Source organism: Bos indicus x Bos taurus, chromosome 14 (assembly GCF_003369695.1).
Source record: "Bos indicus x Bos taurus breed Angus x Brahman F1 hybrid chromosome 14, Bos_hybrid_MaternalHap_v2.0, whole genome shotgun sequence".
NCBI lineage: Eukaryota > Metazoa > Chordata > Mammalia > Artiodactyla > Bovidae > Bos > Bos indicus x Bos taurus.
The window spans coordinates 62,978,425-63,000,026 of record NC_040089.1 but is presented as its reverse complement, the minus strand read 5'-3'; the positions used below and the strand labels follow the sequence as shown (position 1 = coordinate 63,000,026).

The following is a 21,602-nucleotide window of genomic DNA, read 5'->3' as shown; positions in this document are numbered from 1 at the left end:
TCTAACAGGACACCCAAGCCCCACAACAACCCACCAAGGGCAAAAGAAGTTAAGTGGCACAGGGCTGTTTCTAGATTATCGGTAAAGAAGAGCACCCTCCTTAGAAGGACACCACACAGCAGGAAAGGAGGGTAGAAAGAGGCCAGGAGGATCTTTCTTGTAAATGCTCTTGAAATGGTATCAATATCTATGTATCAGCACTTTCTTGTTTAGAGCTAGAAGAATACAAGAAAGTCAGTGAATCCATAATGTTTACCAAAATGCTCCCTGCCTATCACAGATAGGGAGGACTAGGGGAGAATAAGGGCCCCACCCCTTCTTTCCAGCAAAGCAGCTCCGTTCTTATGTTAGTTTTCTCATAAGATTTCATTAATACTTGAAACTCATTACTACCCAGTCCCCCTGCCACCACTCTGTTTCTTGGTAAATAGCCCTACCATCCACTGTTCTATAATCAACTCAAAGGCATCTTTAATACCTCTCTGTCTCCACAGGCAGGTGGTCAACTAGACCTATCAAATCTGCTTCCTTGATATTTTTCTTAATTTATCATTCTTGCCCATTCCTCCCACCACTGTCTTGTTTCAAGTCAATGGTGGTACCCCTCACTTTTAGATCTGGGCAATTACTATTTGTTTCAGTCTTATATAAAGTGCTCTGCAAAGGCTGCTTCAAACAACCCCTTCCAAAGATCCCATTTACTCCCCTAAAAAGACATTCTGGAGCTGCTGTGCTTTAGGACTTCACATGTTGGAGGGTGATACTGAGCTTGTTTCTGGAATGTTTGATTGTGAGATACCACTGCAATGTCTTACTGGAGAGAGATGTCCATTAACAGCTGGACAGAGTAGAGGCGAAGGCCTGAAAGTACACTGATTCTTCATCCATAACATGGGGCTAAGAAGGTTATCGTGAGGATTAAATGAGATAATACACAGGTATCAGGTGGACCAGTGTCCTGCAAAAACTCATGTTCACTCAAAACCTGTAAATGTGACTTTATCTGGAAATAGGGTCTTTGTAGATGTAATCAAGTTAAAATGAGATTCTATTGGATTAGGGTGGGCCCCAATCCAATGATGTATTCTTATAGGAAGAAGAAATTTATACACAGATACACAGGGAAAATGTCATGTGATGATGAGAGATGCACAACCCCCAAACACCAAGGATCGCCAGCTACCACCAGAAGCTAGGAAAGAGGCATGGAGCAGATCCCCCACACCCCCACCGGCCAGGAGTCTCTGGAAGGAACCAACCTTGCCCACACCTTGATGTTGGACTTCTGGCCTCTGGAACTATGATAGAATAAATGTTTTGTTGTTTGAAACTGCCCAGTTTATGGTAATTTATTACATAGCTGTAAAAAGAAGAGAAGCGAAAAGCAAAGGAGAAAAGGAAAGATATAAGCATCTGAATGCAGAGTTCCAAAGAATAGCAAGAAGAGATAAGAAAGCCTTCCTCAGCAATCAATACAAAGAAATAGAGGAAAACAACAGAATGGGAAAAACTAGAGATCTCTTCAAGAAAATTAGAGATACCAAGGGAACATTTCATGCAAAGATGGGCTCAATAAAGGACAGAAATGGTATGGACCTAACAGAAGCAGAAGATATTAAGAAGAGGTGGCAAGAATACACAGAAGAACTGTACAAAAAAGATCTTCATGACCCAGATAATCACGATGGTGTGATCACTCACCTAGAGCCAGACATCCTGGAATGTGAAGTCAAGTGGGCCTTAGAAAGTATCACTACGAACAAAGCGAGTGGAGGTGATGGAATTCCAGTTGAGCTATTTCAAATCCTGAAAGATGATGCTGTGAAAGCACTGCACTCAATATGCCAGCAAATTTGGAAAACTCAGCAGTGGCCACAGGACTGGAAAAGATCAGTTTTCATTCCAATCCCAAAGAAAGGCAATGCCAAAGAATGCTCAAACTACCGCACAATTGCACTCATCTCACATGCTAGTAAAGTAATGCTCAAAATTCTCCAAGCCAGGCTTCAGCAATACGTGAACTGTGAACTTCCAGATATTCAGGCTTGTTTTAGAAAAGGCAGAGGAACCAGAGATCAAATTGCCAACATCCACTGGATCATGGAAAAAGCAAGAGAGTTCCAGAAAAACATCTATTTCTGCTTTATTGACTATGCCAAAGTCTTTGACTGTGTGGATCACAATAAACTGTGGAAAATTCTGAAAGAGATGGGAATACCAGACCACCTGATCTACCTCTTGAGAAATCTGTATGCAGGTCAGGAAGCAACAGTTAGAACTGGACATGGAACAACAGACTGGTTCCAAATAGGAAAAGGAGTACATCAAGGCTGTATATTATCACCCTGCTTATTTAACTTATATGCAGAGTACATCATGAGAAACGCTGGACTGGAAGAAACACAAGCTGGAATCAAGATTGCTGGGAGAAATATCAATAACCTCAGATATGCAGATGACACCACCCTTATGGCAGAAAGTGAAGAGGAACTCAAAAGCCTCTTGATGAAAGTGAAAATGGAGAGTGAAAAAGTTGGCTTAAAGCTCAACATTCAGAAAATGAAGACCATGGCATCCAGTTCCATCACTTCATGGGAAATAGATGGGGAAACAGTGGAAACAGTGTCAGACTTTTTTGGGGGGGGCTCCAAAACCACTGCAGATGGTGACTGCAGCCATGAAATTAAAAGACGCTTACTCCTTGGAAGGAAAGTTATGACCAACCTAGACAGCATATTCAAAAGCAGAGACATTACTTTGCCAACAAAGGTTCGTCTAGTCAAGGCTATGGTTTTTCCTATGGTCATGTATGGATGTGAGAGTTGGACTGTGAAGAAGGCTGAGCGCCGAAGAATTGATGCTTTTGAACTGTGGTGTTGGAGAAGACTCTTGAGAGTCCCTTGGACTGCAAGGAGATCCAACCAGTCCATTCTGAAAGAGATCAGCCCTGGGATTTCTTTGGAAGGAATGATGCTAAAGCTGAAGCTCCAGTACTTTGGCCATCTCATGGGAAGAGTTGACTCGTTGGAAAAGACCCTGATGCTGGGAGGGATTGGGGGCAGGAGGAGAAGGGGACGACAGAGGATGAGATGGACTGACTTGATGGACGTGAGTCTGAGTGAACTCTGGGAGTTGATGATGGACAGGGAGGCCTGGCGTGCTGCGATTCATGGGGTCACAAAGAGTCGTACACAACTGAGCGACTGAACTGAACTGAACCCCAGGAAACTAACATAGCATGAAAAATACTTAACACAATGCTTGAGCACTGAGAAGCACTCACAAGCACTGAGAAGATGAGATGTCCCAGAAGGGGGAAAAAAAAAGAAGGAAAAGAGGGCTAAGGCTGGAACTCTGCTTGGGAATATCCTTGTTTAGGGAACAGGAGAAGGAAGAGGAGTCCACAAAGGAGGCCTGGACGGCACAGCCCAGAGGGGGCCTTTGGTTAGTAGGCATTCATTTGTCTTGCCAGATGTATAACTTCAACTCTTAAACTATAATGTGACTTGTCATGATATGGTTAATCCCCTAATAAGAAAGGGATAAGCCAAATATAACTGATAAACAAACAGTAAGGTTAGTTCTTAGAGAAAGTCTCTAGCCTGGACAAATGCTTTAAAGAATTTTCTCCAGGAGAGAAACTGAAGTTGAATTCAGTGTAACGTCTGTGGTCCACACTTGTAATTGAGTATTAGGCAAGAGTTTGGTGCTGAATCCCCAAGGGCCATGTCAAGATGGACTAGAAGCTCTCACTACCACCCCTACTTCCTTTTTTTTTTTTTCACAATCAGAAAAAAAACAGTGTTTCAGCTCTTCAAGGCACATACTACAAGTGACATGGTGTCTATGACACAAATTTAGAAAGACCTTTGGGAGAAAAAAACCACTCAGGAAGTGGTTCTAGAAAAAATGTAACCAAATCTTTCTGGCCCTGATTTAGATCTGTTGTGACACAAATATGCACGATGTGGTTTGCCTGAACTGGTCACAGTTGGTGCTCTTGAGACTAGGTCAGATTAATTTGTTAGTCTGTTTGGTGTTTGGGGACAGTAACCCTTTGTGTGACCAACACCACAATCTCCCTTCCTCTTCATCTCATTGCTGCATAGAAACATGTAACTTACTCTGATGAGTGTATCAGGAAAAAAAAATCCAAATCCCCATGTTGTGAAAAAACCAAAGCAGTGCACTCTTCTTAGACTGCCAGCATAAGCCCGCTTCCTTCCTTTCATTTCCATTCATTCAAAAGATGTGGAGCTGTAGACTAGGGTGTTATGAAGCTCACTTGCCTTCATCAAAAGAGCCAATCAACCTTGAATCACAACTAGGAGGGAGAGTCTGATTCTAAGACAACACGCATTTGAACACCAAATAGTGTAAAGCAATCATTACCATCCAAGGAATGAATGTGCTAACTAGAAATTATCCCAACCCGGTCATTAAAGTGAGTTCCCCGAGAACTGCTAAGGGTAACATTGTGTTAGCCTCTATATTCCTCTGGGAAAGCCTCTAGTTGGAACTTGAGAACAAATCCAGATGATCTGTGCCCCAATAGTCTGAATGCATGAGGTGCACCCATGAACTCAGGGCAACAGCTGAGATTTGGCGAATTCCTGGTGCCAACCACACTGTCTCCTAGAAAGGTAGCTCTTTCTGTTACTTAAATCCCATAAGCATCAGAGCAGCCCAGAAGTTTTGGTTTCTTCCCAGCTGGGCTGGTGTTTGGTGGGAAAGACAACAGCTGAAGCGGCCTGGGTACTCCTAAAGCTATCTATACAAGCACATCTCTTCTGTGGGTTCCACCCTTCAGAGGTTTAGTTGGGTTTGTGAACATACAAACCCAACTTGTATGTTGGGTTTGTGAACAAACATTTTATGATGAGGTAAACAACATAAAACTTAATGGAAAACTCTGTTACTTTGTCCTTTGAGTGGGAAATGACCTCCCTTTATTTTGCAGGGGAACATCCTGTCCCAGCTCTAGAAAATTCTATAGAATAGCAGTAGCCAGCATTTACTGAGTAATACCCCATGAAAGATATTATTATTATGGTTGCCCTGTTTATTTAAGTTATATGCACAGCACATTTTGTGAAATGCTGAGTTGGATGAGTTATAGGCTGGAATCAAGATTGCTGGGAGAAGTATCCAGATATGTGGATGATACCACTCTAATGGCAGAAAGAGAAGAGGAACTAAAGAGCCTTGATGAAGGTGAAGGAGGAGAGTGAAAAAGTCAACTTAAAACTCAGTATTAAAAACTAAGATCATGGCATCCAGTCCCATCACTTCACGGCAAATAGAAGGGGAAAAGGTGGAAGCAGTGACAGATTTCCTTTTCTTGAGTTCTAAAATCACTGCGGATGGTGACTGCATGAAATTAGAAGATGATTGTTTCTTGCAGGAAAGCTTTGACAAACAGTGTGTTAAAAACCAAAGATATCACTTTGCCGACAAAGGTCTATATGGTCAAGGCTATGGTTTTTCCAGTAGTCACTTACGGATGTGAGAGCTAGATAATAAAGAAAGCAGAGCACTGAAGAATTGATGCTTTCGAACTGTGGTGCTGGAGAAGACTATTGAGAGTCCCTGGACAGCAAGGAGATCAAACCAGTCAATCCTTAAGGAAATCAGCCCTGAATACTCTTTGGAAGGACTGATGCTGAAGCTGAAGCTCCAATACTTTGGTCACCTGATGCAAACAGCTAACTCATTGGAAAAGACCCTATGCTGGGAAAGATTGAGGGCAGGAGAAGGGGACGACAGAGGATGAGATGGTTGGATGGCATCTCCAATTCAATGGACATGAACTTAGGCAAACTCCAGGAGATAGTGAGTGACAGGGAAGCCTGGTGTGCTGCAGTCCATGGGGTTGCAAAGAGTTGGACACAACTGAGTGACTGAACAGCAACAACAACCCCATGAGAGGCACTGGGTTGTATCTAGAAAAGTACTCTACTTGTCATAACTGTTTTACAATTACTCTAGAGGCAGGTGCTATGATTAGTTCCAGTTCACAAATCATGAGAACAATGTACAGAAAGGTTAAATAACTTATCTGAGGAGAAGAAGGAAAAGGAGATGGAAAAAGAAAAAAGAGAGAGGCAAGATGATACTGATCCACCTTGCCCAAGACACCGACTCTCACATGCCAATTCTTCCCTTCCTTCATCTTTATTTGGGATACAGGTGATCAATTTTTGTCTAAGCTTGTGATTTTCATTCAGATAAACAGTAAAGCAACACAGCTTGTGTGCTCCTACCTAATGACAGTCCTGTAGTTATTGGATTTGTTTGGATTGAATTTGTTGAATTTGGATTGAATTTGTTCCTTCAAGGGTCCTAGTTACTTTCTGAGAACAAAAGAGAATTAGTTTCACTCCCTGTTCTTCCTGCATTCTCCCCTGAACCCAGGGAGGGCTGTGATCCTGTCAATGAATCCCTAAGTTCAAGTTCCTTCACCCTCAAGATCCAGAAAGCATCTGAGCATTCATGTTAACTGGCAATGGAACTCACATGCTCCCTGGCCCGTTCCTCAAACACAGCCTGTTCTGGACTGGGTGTGGGTGTTCAGACCTGCCTCTGGCTGGACTCAAGGACAGAGAAATAGGTGAGGCCGGAAGGCTTCTCCTTCTTGCAGCGATGAGCTGACACCAGCGCCCCCCTGAGGAGAGGATCTGCTGCCACAGGGGGAACTTCAGAACTGTGATCTGGTTTAAGACTCATGAGAGATGGTTTTGATGGAATAATAAAATATTGGGTCTAAATCATGTTCCTAAGTTTGTCACTTAAAAAAAAACACACAGACATGAAAATCTTTATGTAAGATTCTAAAAATAAATCTTTATATGGCTTTTGCTTTTTTGCCCAGATGTTGATATAGCACAAAATTACTTTTTTGGAAAAAGGAACATAACTGCATTTGGACATATGCAGTAGACTGAATAACAGCCCCCCAGAGATGTGCTTGTTCCAATCCCCGACACCTGTAGATACGTTATCTTCCAGAATAAAAGGAACTTGAGCTGGGGGTGGGGAGGGGATTATTCTGAATTATCTGGGTGGTTCTAGTGTACTCACAGGGGTCTTTATGAGTGGAAGGGAGAAGCAGAATGAGATACCCAGAGGAATGGCAACAGAAGAAGAACTCAATCCATTGCTGCTGGCTTTGAAGATAGAAGCTGGTTTTAGAAAAGGCAGAGGAACCAGAGATCAAATTGCCAACATCTGCTGGATCATAGAAAAAGCAAGAGAGTGCCAGAAAAACATCTATTTCTGCTTTATTGACTATGCCAAAGCCTTTGACTGTGTGGATCACAATAAACAGTGGAAAATTCTGAAAGAGATGGGAATACCAGAACACCTGATCTACCTCTTGAGAAATTTGTATGCAGGTCAGGAAGCAACAGTTAGAACTGGACATGGAACAACAGACTGGTTCCAAATAGGAAAAGGAGTTCGTCAAGACTGTATATTGTCACCCTGTTTATTTAACTTCTATGCAGAGTACATCATGAGAAACGCTGGACTGGAAGAAACACAAGCTGGAATCAAGATTGCCAGGAGAAATATCAATAACCTCAGATATGCAGATGACACCACCCTTATGGCAGAAAGTGAAGAGGAACTCAAAAGCCTCTTGATGAAAGTGAAAGTGGAGAGTGAAAAAGTTGGCTTAAAGCTCAACATTCAGAAAACGAAGATCATGGCATCCGGTCCCACCACTTCATGGGAAATAGATGGGGAAACAGTGTAAACAGTGTCAGACTTTATTTTTCTGGGCTCCAAATTCACTACAGATGGTGACTGTAGCCATGAAATTAAAAGACGCTTACTCCTTGGAAGGAAAGTTATGACCAACCTAGATAGCATATTCAAAAGCAGAGACATTACTTTGCCAACAAAGGTTTGTCTAGTCAAGGCTATAGTTTTTCCTGTCGTCATATATGGATGTGAGAGTTGGACTGTGAAGAAGGCTGAGCACCGTAGAATTGATGCTTTTGAACTGTGGTGTTGGAGAAGACTCTTGAGAGTCCCTTGGACTGCAAGGAGATCCAACCAGTCCATTCTGAAAGAGATCAGCCCTGGGATTTCTTTGGAAGGAATGATGCTAAAGCTGAAACTCCAGTACTTTGGCCACCTCATGCGAAGAGTTGACTCATTGGAAAAGACTCTGATTCTGGGAGGGATTGGGGGCAGGAGGAGAAGGGGACGACAGAGGATGAGATGGCCGGATGGCATTACTGACTCAATGGATGTGAGTCTGAGTGAACTCCTGGAGTTGGTGATGGACAGGGAGGCCTGGTGTGCTGTGATTCATGGGGTCGCAAAGAGTGGGACATGACTGAGCGACTGATCTGATCTGATCTAATCTGATAAAAGGCTTCAAGTTAAGGAATGTTTCAGAAAATAGGAAAGGCAAGGGAACAGACTTTCTCCCAAAACCTCCAGACAGAATGCAAGTTGTCCTACCCCTTGAGTTTAGCCCAGTGAAACTGATTTCAGATCTCTGACCTCCAGAACCATAAGATAATAACTCTGTGCTGTTATAAGCCACTACATATATGGCCCTTCATTATAGCAAAAAGAGGAGACTAACACGGTGTATTTCAGTGTTACAAAGTCCACCACAAAATCCTTCCTACCAATGCCAGGAGAAACTAGGGGATTCCAATCTGTTAGCACCAACAATTCTCAGTGGATACCAAAGTTAAACCATGGAGAACAACATTAGGGAAGAAAAACTAGAAAATTTATGGGGTCCCAATCTCCATTCCCTTGGACAGCAAGGAAATCAAACCAGTCAATCTTAAAGGAAATTTACCCTGAATGATCACTGGAAGGACTGATGCTGAAGCTCCAATACTTTGGTTACCTGATGTAAAAGAACAGGTCATTGGAAAAGACCCTGATGGTGGGAAAGACTGAAGGCAGAAGGAGAAAGTGCAGCAGAGGATGAGATGGTTGGATGGCATCACCGATTCAATGGACATGAACTTGGGCAAACTCCAGGAGATAGTGAGGGACAGGGAAGCCTGGTGTGCTGCAGTCCATAGGGTCTCAAAGAACTGAACATGACTTGGTGACTGAAAAACAACTACCCTCATTCATTGACAAGCCTATTATAAACTTGTTTGGACCCCAATCTTCACCCTGACCAATTATTAGTATTTGAAGGTGAACATCATGAATTTGCATTTTACATTGCTGCTATTTAGCTGCTAAGTCATGTCCAACTCTTTGAGCCCCCATGGACTGCAGCACACCAGGTTCCTTTGTCCATGGGATTTCCCAGGCAAGAATACTGGAGTAGGTTGCCATTTCCTTCTCCAGGGGATCTTTCTGACCCAGGGGTGGAACCCATGTCTCCTGCATTGACAGGCGGATTCTTTACCACTGAGCCACTGGGGCTTCCCTTAAATGGCTTGAATTTCTGATTCTTGGAGGGACAAAAGTTCAGCCAGGAATTTATGGACTGACACTTGTAGCTGAGCTGCAGTTTCACTTACTTGAACAAATACAGCCTTAATTTCTGTATGATTCTGCTAGCCCACAGCTTGCCTCCATCTCATCATTTTCAAATAGGTATTTTCCCAGACCCCTAAAGGATACCTACAATATGTGAAATGTGAACTTCCAGATGTTCAAGCTGGATTTAGAAAAGGCAGAGGAACCAGAGATCAAATTGCCAACATCTGCTGGATCATCGAAAAAGCAAGAGAATTCCAGAAAAACATCCACTTTTGCTTTATTGACTCTGCCAAAGCCTTTGACTGTGTGGATCACAACAAACTGTGGAAAATTCTGAAAGAGTTGGGAATACCAGACCACCTGACCTGCCTACTGAGAAATCTGTATGCAGGTCAAGAAGAAACAGTTAGAACTGGACATGGAACAACAGACTGGTTCCAAATAGGGAAAGGAGTATGTCAAGGCTGTATATTGTCATCCTGCTTATTTAACTTATGCAGAGTACATCATGAGAAACACTGGGCTGGATGAAGCACAAGCTGGAATCAAGATTGCCAGGATAAATATCAATAACCTCAGATATGCAGATGACACCACCCTTATGGCAGAAAGCAAAGAAGAACTAAAGAGCCTCTTGATGAAAACAAAGATCATGGCATCTGGTCCCATCATTTCATAGAAAATAGATGGGGAAACAATGGAAACATTGACAGACTTTATTTTGGGGGGCTCCAAAATCACTGCAGATGGTGACCGGAGCCATGAAATTAAAAGATGCTTGCTCCTTGGAAGAAAAGCTATGACCAACCTAGACAGCACAGTAAAAAGCAGAGACATTACTTTACCAACAAAGGTCTGTCTAGTCAAAGCTATGGTTTTTCCAGTGGTCATGTATGGATATGAGAGTTGGACTAGAAAGAAAGCTGAGCGCCAAAGAATTGATGCTTTTGAACTGTGGTGTTGGAGAAGACTCTTGAGAGTCCCTTGGACTGCAAGGAGATCCTAAAGGAAACCAGTCCTGAATGTTCATTGGAAGGACTGATGCTGAAGCTGAAACTCCAATACTCTGGCCACCTGATGCGAAGAGCTGACTCATTAGAAAAGACCCTGATGCTGGGAAAGACTGAAGGTGGAAGGAGAAGGGGACGACAGAAGACGAGATGGTTGGATGGCATCATTGATGCGATGGACATGAGTTTAAGTAAGCTCCGGGAGTTGGTGATGGACAGGGAAGCCTGGCGTGCTGCAGTCCATGGGGTCGCAAAGAATTGAACATGAACTGAGCGACTGAACTGAAAGGATACCTAAGCAACTGCAGGGTCTGCAAACATGCGTTGTCCTAAATGGTGCGGACCAGCTAGAACCAAATAATGAGAATCCCCACAGGGCTTCTTGGGACAGTGACAAGGCCTGGAGTGTAGACTTTCACAGAAGAGGGGGTGGAGAAAGGAAAGGAGAGTGGGGAGTTTAGTAATATCCTACAGCAAATTCCAATTCATCCAGAAACAATGAAAACCGGGGGATTAGCATAAGAATAAGATAGAATACATGAATTATCAGTTTGCAATGCAGCAGAATGGGATAAAATAGCCCTTAATAGGAAAATGGTTCTAAATTTAATTTAATCTCACTGACAATTTGGAAGGTGCCTCAGGGTGCTGCAAGGTTTCCTCTCCACGGTCATGAATATTAATCATCAGGGTGTGTTACTATGGAAAACAATTCAGAAAATTTGAACCTTCCATTTGCAGGCTGCTTAAGAACCCTGAGTATGAAAGCTTTATTAAGGAATCTGTGTCCTTCCTATTATGACCTGCAAACTGACTGTGGGCCTGTGAGTGGACGGAGCTGCTTTATAGTAGAGAAAGTACCTTGTTAGGGGGAATGCCCCTTCACTTTTGTGGTCACTTTCTGAACACAGAGTCAGCAAGGGCTCAGCAAGCGTCTACCCACACCTTTTGCACCTTCTCTGCAACGTTCCACTCTCCCTTGCAAAATGGATTCATTACCACAGGGAGAGTGTCTGTTTTCCTCCTTATATTTTTTCCTGGTGCTAGCTACTTAGTAGGTGTTTTACCACAGGTGTGAAAGGAGTTTGTGAATAATTCTTGATTTCTATAAACCCATGTAATAGGGACCGTCCTCCCTGGCTGGGGATCTACATCTTCAGTACTGGCCACCACACCATTGCAGCCAGGAGAACTGTGCAAAAAGTGTTAAACAGGTGAAAACATAATGGTTGATGGGGAAAATTTTTTTTTTCTTAGATCTCAATCAGGAAGCAATTCTCTCCAAAAAGAAGGTACCCATCCCATTCACTGCAGGGAGGCAGGGAACGAGGGCAGAGCACCACATTCCCAGGTAAAAAGGAGAGACAAAAGAAAGCTAATTAAAATTGCACACTCAATCAGTCGTGTCTGACTCTGTGACTCCATGGACAGCAGTCCGTGGGGCTCCTCTGTTCATGGCATTTTCCAGGCAAGAATATTGCAATGGATAGCCATTTCCTTTACCAGGGGATCTTCTAGACCCAGGGATCGAACCTGCTTCTCCTGTACTGGCACTCAGCTTCTTTAACACTGAGTCAACTGGGAAGCCCAAATTAAAATTAAAAACCACGTTTTAAATTTGAAGTTTTGTTTAAGTAGCAAAGGTTCAGAACAATTGGAGAGGTGCAAAGATAGAGGGCACCCTTCATTCACTTCAGAGGTACATTTGGAAAAACAATTTGGCAGACTGTCTCAAGAGTCTTAGAAAGAAATGCTCATTCCCTTTGGCCCAGTAATTGCACTTCTGGGAATCCATTCTTAGGAAATAATCCTAAATATAGAAAAAGCTTCATGCATAAGAATCACGTATTTGTTATTTCATTTTTAAAGCTATAGTGTTATATATAACAAAGACTGGATACAACTTAAATATCCAATAAGGGAAAATTAGGTACATTATGCTATGTGTATGACTGCAGCCATTAAAATGTTTGTATTGAAAGTTTCAGTAGTATGAGAAATGCTTATGTTTTAATTATGTTAAGTGAAAAATGGCAAGGTACAGAATTTCACATGCACTATAAATCAATTAGATATTTTTAAATATATGGAAATAGGACCAGGAAGATATATTAGAAAATTATTAGCAATGATTCCCTTTGTAGGTGAAGGGGGATTGTGGAGAATTTTTCTTTTTCTTTTCTTTTCTTCTATATTCCCTATATTTTTATGTGCGTGTGTGTGTGTTGGTTGCTCAGTCATGTCTGACTCTTTGTGGCCCCATGGACTGTATATAGCCAGCAGGCTTCTCTGTGCATGGAATTCTCCAGGCAAGAATACTGGAGTGGGTAGCCATTCCCCTTTCCAGGGGATCTTCCCAAGCCAGGGATCAAACGCAGATCTCCTGCACTGCAGGCAGACTCTACCACCAGGGAAGCCCTATATTTTTATAGTAGACATTATATTTTTCATATATTTATCCTTGGGGAAAGAGAGAAATCCTTTATTTTTTGTTTTAAGATTCTTGTCTGTGGGGGATTCATTCAACACAACTTGTCCAGACAGTTACTGTTTGGGGGCGAGGGAAAGCCACTGGTGGCCCAGGCAGAAAGGAGAGGGGGCTGGAGGATCTGGGAGAGCTCGTCTGATTTCCTGTGACGTGTGCAGCTGTCACTCTGACTGCCCGGGGGTCTCAGTCCCACTCCCAGGAGCAGACCCCAGGCCTCAGCCACAGGCTCAACAGCAGGCGAGTCATGTTGCTCTCACCCAGGCTCCGTCCTCAGTTCCTGTAACCCTGTTTTCCATGGATCCTTAAAAGCAGGTGTCACACACCTCCAGCCTCATCCCCTCCTTACCGTAACGTAGCTTAGTTCTTTCTGTCTCCTGTCTCTTTGTATTACACCCTCTGCCACTGTTCCAGCACCCACTAGGTCTCCCAGGGGCTGCAGCTCTATCTCTGAACCCAGCCTGTCCTGGGATGAAGCCTCCGAGATGAGCCCTCCAGGAAGCCAGATGACCACTTTCTTGCACCTGCTATTTGCTGCCAGATACTTCCTTCTCGTGTCCCATGCACCTGCCAGGACGGTGCGTTCTCCCTGGGGCTGCTCGCCCGAGTAGGTGGTTTTACTGCAGCCGAGGCTCTTCTGACCCTCCCCCACGCTGTGTTTCAGGCTCCTGAGGTTGGTCTCCGGGCCCCATCCTCTGCTGACGAAGCTGTCGTTGCCATGACTGTAGCTCCTTCAGCCTTCCCTCCTCTGCAAAGCTTGCTGGAATCCCACAGGAAAATGTGGCCAACACTAGGGCCCCTTTTCCTGTTCTTTTAGGAAATTCACTCTGCGTGAGTGGTTTGGGGAAATAAAATGGAGAACTTCCTAGTAAAGTGAGGCCTTGATTCTGCACTGTTCATATCTCTAATGAGACAGAAACTAGACTAGAGATCTCTACTTTTATTCAAGAGTCTAGGGAATTCCCTGATAGTCCAGAGGTTAGGACTTGGCAGTTTCACTGCAGGGGCTCAGGTTTGATCCCTGGTCAGGGAACTAAGATCCCCCAAACTGTACCTTGTGACCAAGAAAAAAAAAGTCCAATAAAGTTGGAAATTAATGCTGCTGCTGATAATTAGTTATATATATGTATATAACTGGCACTGTGCTAACCACTGAACAAGGAGAATCGATCTAAAAATAATCCCACAGCAGTGGGTACTTTTGTGGTTCCATTTTACAGATAAGGACACTGAGGCTTACTTAGGTGAACTAACTTGGTTAAAGTCACAGACATAGTGACTGAAAGAGGTAGGATTTGAACCCAGGTCAGAGTTTGGTCATAGACATTACTCTAGGCTCTGGATCCAAGCAGGTCATTGCAATGAGTGGATGGAGTGGCCCCAGTGATCATGACCACCTGAGGAGTCTGTGTCCCTCGGTAGGGGAGAGTCACCGCAAAGCCCCTGGTGACCTATTCCAGGCAAGAATGTGGGTCTAGTGTTAGCAGAGCTCCTGAGTTCCCAAGAGATGCTAACCAGTCTGCATTGCTATGTGTAATCTCCCTGTTTCATATATGGGTTCCATATTTTCAAAGACTCTGGCTAGCCGAAATTGCAAGCAGGCAGGCCACCAGCTTGCAATCTCTCCACTAAGCTATACTGTGGGCTTTCCAGTGCTTCCTGTGACTCGCACTCTCCCCTTTGTAAAGGGCAGGGGCTACGTACCTGCACAATCTCAAGCATCTCTGCCTTGCTGATGTAGCCATTTCCGTCTAGGTCATACATGCTGAAGGCCCATTTCAGCTTCTGCTCCAGCTTCCCCCTTGACGTTACGCTCAGGGCTATGATGAATTCTCTAAAGTCTATCGTCCCATCTCCGTTGGCATCGAAGGTGCGGAAGACGTGCTCTGCAAACTTGGAAGCATCCCCGTAAGGGAAAAAGTTCCCGTAAATTTTCTTAAACTCCTCCATTGACAAGTGTCCGCTGGGGCAGTCTCTCAAGAAGCCTTTGTACCATTCCTGGATCTCGTGCTCCGTGAAGTCCGTGCTTTCCAGCAAGTCTTGCATGACCTCCGGGCGCAGCTTGCTGTTCTGTTTTCCCATCTTGACAGCAAGAATTCAGCTGCAGACAGAAAAGAATACAATATAGAGAGTTTCCTAAACCTGTTCTTCAGAGGCACATTTTATAATCTGTGATTATTCCTTTGGGAGAAAGAAAAAAGTGTGACTTCAATAACATTGTTTAGGGCTTTCCAACCTTGTGGTCAGCCCAATAAAATGTAGAAAGAGGGGCTGGCAGAAGATGCAGAGTAGAAGTATCAGTGAAAACTGATACTTCTTTGACACAGAGCCAAATGAAAGACAGGAGATTTATAATGAAAAAAAAAAGACACACACATACACACAGAGAAATGATTACTGAGTGCTGCCTTATCTATTTGCAAGAGGCTGAGCCTGCCTTTAGAAAGACCGGGGTTCTAATACCCAACCCAAGTATTAGTAGGGAGAATTAAAGGAAAGGATCAAAAAGAGAGAGAGCAAAAGAGATAATGTCACATGCTTTAGAGTATTTGCAAATAAAGTGCTTGGGTATCTTCTGAATATTATAAAGACAGACATGAGTAAGGGAAGTAGAAACTCATCTAATTCCATTAAATGCTACCAAGCTTGGTCAGTTATTTAAAGCCAAAAAGTCAAATCACTGGCAACATTGTGTTTATATAGTAAAGATGATATTTCATAAAGTTATGTCCTATGATTGTGGCTTATGAAACTGGCCAAATTTTTCTTTTTAAGATACAAAAAATTTCATATTTTCTTATCACGGTAATAGCACATCCATAGTAAAAGAGCAAACAACACAGCAACACATACAGGAAAGTCAGCATCATTTCAAATCTTAACACTTATACACTGCCAACAATTTGGTGTGTGTCCTTGTAGATTTTTCATATGCACCCTTGTCTAAAATGCTATTAATATATGTTTTAATGTGTTTATATTTCAAGAAATAAGAAAATATACCCTTTGTTACTTATTTTAAAACTTAATATAATGTGGGGAATAAAGGCAACTTTTGTTAGACAGAAAAAACCCTGTGATTCCCGTCTTCCCATTCACAGAGCCAGTCAATATTAACCACATGCCATATATCAGGGATGTTTCTGGCACTGCGGATGCAAAAAGTAAGATGCGACCCCTCCTCCTTAAGGGACACCCAGTTGCCTACATATGGAAGGGGGGGTGGTTGCGGTGAGAGGACAACACAATAAACTTTCAAAAGGTGGTACCAGGGGAATATACGTGGCGCAGGGAAAGTACATGGACAGGACACCCGAGCCAAAAGGGGATCTGGGTGCTATCAGGGAGGCGTTCTTGGAGGAGGTGAGCTTAGTTCCCATATCCAAAGTCTTATGATATAAGCATGGTAAAGATAAGTCCCTTCTAACAAAGGGGCTCTACACTTGTATTTTACATTTTTCTTGTATTGGAAACTTACAGAATATATAAAAGATTTTAATCCCCATTTTAATAATGATTCCCAATTTCTTTGAGATTTTCACTTTGTGGTGTTTGTTTATGTCTGCCTCCCTCCCAATTCAGGGTGAGCCCCTTGAGATGGAGTCTTGTTGAGGTTACTCCATCTCCCTAGGGCCCACTGTATATAACTTAGGTGAATGAAGAAATGACTCAGATAAATAATTACAACAGGGAAATATGGAATAATCTTCTTGGAAAAGGAGTCTTTTTGCCTCAAAGATGAGGCCCTGGCTTTCAGAACGTTATTTGAGACAGTAAAGCTATTTGGTAGTTAAGACTCGGTCTTGGGATCTCTTTTCTTCACTTCTCCACTAGTTTTATTGAGACATAATTGACATAGAGGATTGCATAAGTTTAAGGTATATGACATAAGATCCAATATACGTTTATACTGGGAAATGCTCACCACAGTAAGTCTGGTTAACACCCATACCCTCACATGGTTACAGAAATTTTTCTTCTGTTGAGAACTTTTAAGATCTACTCTCTTAGCATCTTTCAAATATACAATAGAGTACTGTTAATGATGCTGGTGCTGAAGCTGAAGCTCCAATACTTTGGCCACCTGATGCGAAGAACTGACTCATTGGAAAAGACTCTGATGCTGGAAAAGATTGAAGGCAGGAGGAGAAGGGGATGATAGAGGATGAGATGGTTGGATGGCATCACTGACTCAATGGACATGAGTTTGAGCTAACTCCAGGAGATAGTGAAGGACAAGGAGGCTTGTCATGCTGCAGTCCATGGGGTTGCAAAGAGTTGGACACAACTTGGTGACTGAACAACAACAAATTGTTAACTATAGGTACCATGCTGTACGATGCATGCCCAGAACTTATCTGAGGCTTCTACTTGTTGACCATGTTCACTGAACTCCCCCTCCCCCCACCCTTGGGATCTGTTGAAACTGAATTGCCTGTGTACCTATCTGTTGCCACCACTATAAATTCCTTGAAGGCAGGGTTTGAATCTTACACTGCTCAAACTTCCTTCATTATATGCACAGTTCAGGAAATGACAAGCAATCCTTGTGACTTGCCAAGCTGACTGATTTTGCTCCCTGAGTTCTGCACAGAGCAGAATCAGCCCTGCTCTGTCTCTGCTCCCCGAGAAGGGTGGAACAATTCTCTTCGCATCAGCACGACCAACAGCTGCCTGAAGGAGCTCACTTTCAGAGGTGACACTCTACGGAGAATCAGACCAATGCCATTCTACATAAGAGCAAAACTAAACTACAGAATCAGACCAATACCCTTTTACGTAAGAGCAAAAGTAAACCACAGCTCCAAGCACAACACAAACAGAACTTATAAACTGAACCTTTCAATAACTTTCACTTCCCTCTTGTGTCTTTTTTTTCCCCCTTGAGATAAAAAGTGAAGTAGGAGAGACTGGTTTGTACTAGAATTTCAAAACTGCATTTAGTTGCTAAGTTGGCAACTTGCCAGAGGCAAGAATTCAGAAACACAAGGTAATACATAATACATGGATTTATAGAGCTCCGAAACATTTTATGGAATTTACACGTAATGTTGAGTTTTCCTTTTGGGGAGTGCTTTAGAGAAGAGCCCTTTGGTGTGGCGTTCAATCAAATCACTGTGAGAACCCTTTGGTTCTGTGCAAATCACTGAGTGCACGGCCTTGGGAAAAAACGCCACTTTGATATTAAAATCTGCTCTCTTAAAGAATGATTTATTTCCCAGGATGTAGAAAGCACTGTTTCTTCAAAACCGAACTTGAGTTCCTTTCCCCATGTTTAAAAAGTGCGTCTCATTTATTAGCTGTTTTTGCACTAGAAACAAATTGCTTCAACATTTTGGCTAAGGCTCCCACTGAGACTGATCTGTGTGCGGCTATTTTTCCCGTAAACAGTAATTAAACCGCATTTACAAATTCATTAGCACAGAAAGGCCATAAGACAAACAAGGCAGAAGAGCATGGAATAAGTTATCTGGGAAGTGGGTGTTTGCAATTTAGGCCAGAATTTGTTTCAGTAGATAACTGCAAACACTTTACTAAGTATGATGTCCGAACTTGAGGGAACCATCTGGACATGGTTAGGCTGTACAACAAAAATTTCCAGGGACATAAAATACCGTTTCTTCCTTTGAGGGAGAGAGGGAAGGATAGAAAATGCCTGACAATACCTTTTTCTTTTGGAAGACAGGAATTTTGCTGGAGTTGAAGGATCAGGGAGGGGACCTTAAGGGAAATGCTACATTAATTAGCAGTCTAAAGAAAACAAACCATCCGGAGTCAGAAGTTGCACCTCAAATCAAATACTTTTAATTGCTCCATTCAGTCATTAAAATGTTTATTTTGTGCCAGTAGAACAGGGCATGGAATAAAAATGCTCGGGTTCAAAGACTGGCTCTATTGTTGACCAGCTCTTGGGTAATTCACTTCAATTCTTACTGCACTTCAGTTTTCTCATCTGTGAAATGAGGTCAGTTGTCCAAGTTCATATCTCACTGATTCTATGTGAGAATTAAACGAGACAGTCATATATGTAAACCTCTAGCGTTGAGTCAGGGACAGATGCTCTGGTCAGTGAAAACTACATCTTACTCCTGTTTTTTTTTAATGAGTGAATTTAAATATTAAAGGTAAAGTAGTATGAAACTAGAATTTGGTTTTTTTCTCTGTTAAGAGGACAACATTTTTATTTTATTATTAAACTTTGCATTTTGTATTGTAGTATAGCTGGTTAACAATGCTGTGATTGTTTCAAGTGGACAGCAAAGGAACTCAGCTGTACACATGCTGTATCCTATCCTTGATTGCACCTCATACATTCTTCTACTGAGCCTTCACAGCAACTCTGAGGGATAGGTAGGGTAGATTTCACTATTTTATAAGAAAGAGAGAGAAAGAAGAAAAGGAAGAAAGAAAACTCAGAGAGGCAAAGTGACTTGTCCTGAGTCCCACAGCTTGTGAGTGAGGGAGCCAGACGGGAAGCTCAATTTGCATGTGACTGTCAACTGTCTTTTTTTTTTCAATTGTGTCTGACTAGCTTCAGAGACAAGCAAATATAGAAATTAAGACAAAAGCTTTATAACATGCCAGAGAGCAGTAGTTAAACGAGGGAAGTGTTAGTTGCTCAGTCATGTCCATCTCTTTGTGACCCCATGGATTGTATAGTCTGCCAGACTCCTCTGTCCCTGGGATTCTCCAGGCAAGAATACTGGAATAGGGAGCCATTCCCTTCTCCAGGAGATCTTCCTGACCCAGGGATTGAACCGGGGTCTCCTGTACTGCAGGCAGATTCTTTATGGTCTGAGAGAACCTGCATGCCAATGCAGGAGACATAAGAGATGTGAGTCCGATCCCCGGGTTGGGAAGATCCCCTGGCATCTTCCCAAGTGTGTATGGCAACCCACTCCACTATTCTTGCCTGGAGAATCCCATGAACAGAGAAGCCTGGCAGGCTACAGTCCTTGGGGTTGCAGAGTCAGACATGACTGAAGCAGTTTAGCACACAGGCCGTCAGGGAAGCCCAAGAGGAAAGAGATAACACACGCAATCCACAAACATGGGCAAAGTGTCTATCAGGAGGGAGGCATGGCTCGGGGCCCTGGGGATTCAGCCGGGAACATACAGGCGAAACTCCTGTCCTCCTGGAGCTTACAGCCTCTTGGGAAGAGATACACAGTAAATATGTGAAATATGAGAAGGAGATGCACCATGGAGAATAGCAGAGTGGGTGGGTAGGTGTTAACACTTTAAATAAAAAGCCCCATTAAGAAAGTGATGTGTGAAAAAGACCAGGGAGGTAGGGAGGTAGCCATGGAGATGACTGGGAGAAGACTATTCCAGGCAGAGAAAACAGCAGATGAGAAGGTCTCCACAGAAGCGTGCTTAGCACACTCAAGGACAGGGCTGCAACAAGCGTGGGAAGAAACAAAGGATATGAGATCAGAAGAGCAACGAGGACCAGATGCTGTGCGACCAGGAGGGAACCGTGAGCGCTCTGGCTTGCACTCTGAGATGCAGCCGTTGTAGGATTCTTAGCAGAGAAGTGCTAGGAGAGATTTATATTCTAACAGGACCTTGCTGTTGTGTGGACAGAAAGCTAAAGAAGGATAAGGGCAGCAGTGGGAAGACCACTGCAATGACCCAGGCAAGAGATGATGGTGGGTGAAGCCAGGGGAGCAGAGGAGGTGAGAATTGGTGGGATTTGGCACCGCTGGTAAGGTGGAAGCTGACATTTACTGAAATAAGAAAAATGCAGGAGAAGCAGGGCTTTGGGGTGAGGTAGGGGACTTTGTTGTGTCCGTATGTTAATTCTCAGATGCTGATTATATGCTGACTGGAGATATTGAGCAGGCAGTTGGATGTGTCTATAGTAAGAGAAAGTGGTCCAGGAGGCGATTTAAATTTGAGAGTTATCAGCACATAGATCGGAGAAGGCGATGGCACCCCACTCCAGTACTCTTGCCTGGAAAATCCCATGGACGGAGGAGACCGGTAGGCTGCAGTCCATGGGGTCGCTCAGAGTCGGACAGGACTGAGCGACTTCACTTTCACTTTTCACTTTCATGCATTGGAGAAGGAAATGGCAACCCAGGGAAGCCTGGTGGGCTGCCGTCTGTGGGGCCGCACAGAGTCGGACACAACTGAAGCGACTTAGCAGCAGCAGCAGCAGCACATAGATTGTGTTTACAGCTAAAGACTGGAAGTGAATGAGGATGGAAAAGAAAAGGGGATAAGGACCAAGCCCTTGGTCACCCTGCCATTTAGAATCTTTGCCAATAGAAAGAGGAGAAGGAACCAGCAAGGGAGAAGGAGGACGGGCAGTGAGGGGGTAGGGAGACACAGAGGCTGAGCCCACACTCTCCGCCGTTTCGTCCTTCGTGCCAGCTCAAGGGGGCACATGAATGTGCTCAAGGCAGCCGCACAGGAGGGCTGGGCTCCCAGTTTCCTCTGAACCTTGTGCTGTCTCCTCCACCCCAGCTGTCCTGTCTCCCTGAAGGTTGTCATCTTCTGCCCAGTTGTTCACAGCCAACCCCAAGGACTCACCCGTGATTCCCTTCACTTTTGTTCCATAAGCAGGAGCTGTCCAAACTTGCCCTCTGTCTCTAAAATTTGTCCCAGATCCATTCACTTGCATATCTCCA

The 21,602-nt window shown here is 43.4% G+C and overlaps 1 protein-coding gene across 3 annotated transcripts in view; it reads right to left on the bottom strand.

The window, feature by feature from the left end:
• NCALD (neurocalcin delta) overlaps positions 1–21,602 on the bottom strand; it is a 468,360-nt gene that overhangs the window by 9,503 nt on the left and 437,255 nt on the right. For all 3 annotated transcript variants that reach the window (XM_027561419.1, XM_027561418.1, XM_027561420.1), the window contains one exon: positions 14,671–15,067. In XM_027561419.1, the coding sequence (XP_027417220.1) occupies positions 14,671–15,048 (378 nt within the window). In that variant the 5' untranslated portion in view covers positions 15,049–15,067. The remainder of the gene's footprint in view (positions 1–14,670; positions 15,068–21,602) is intronic.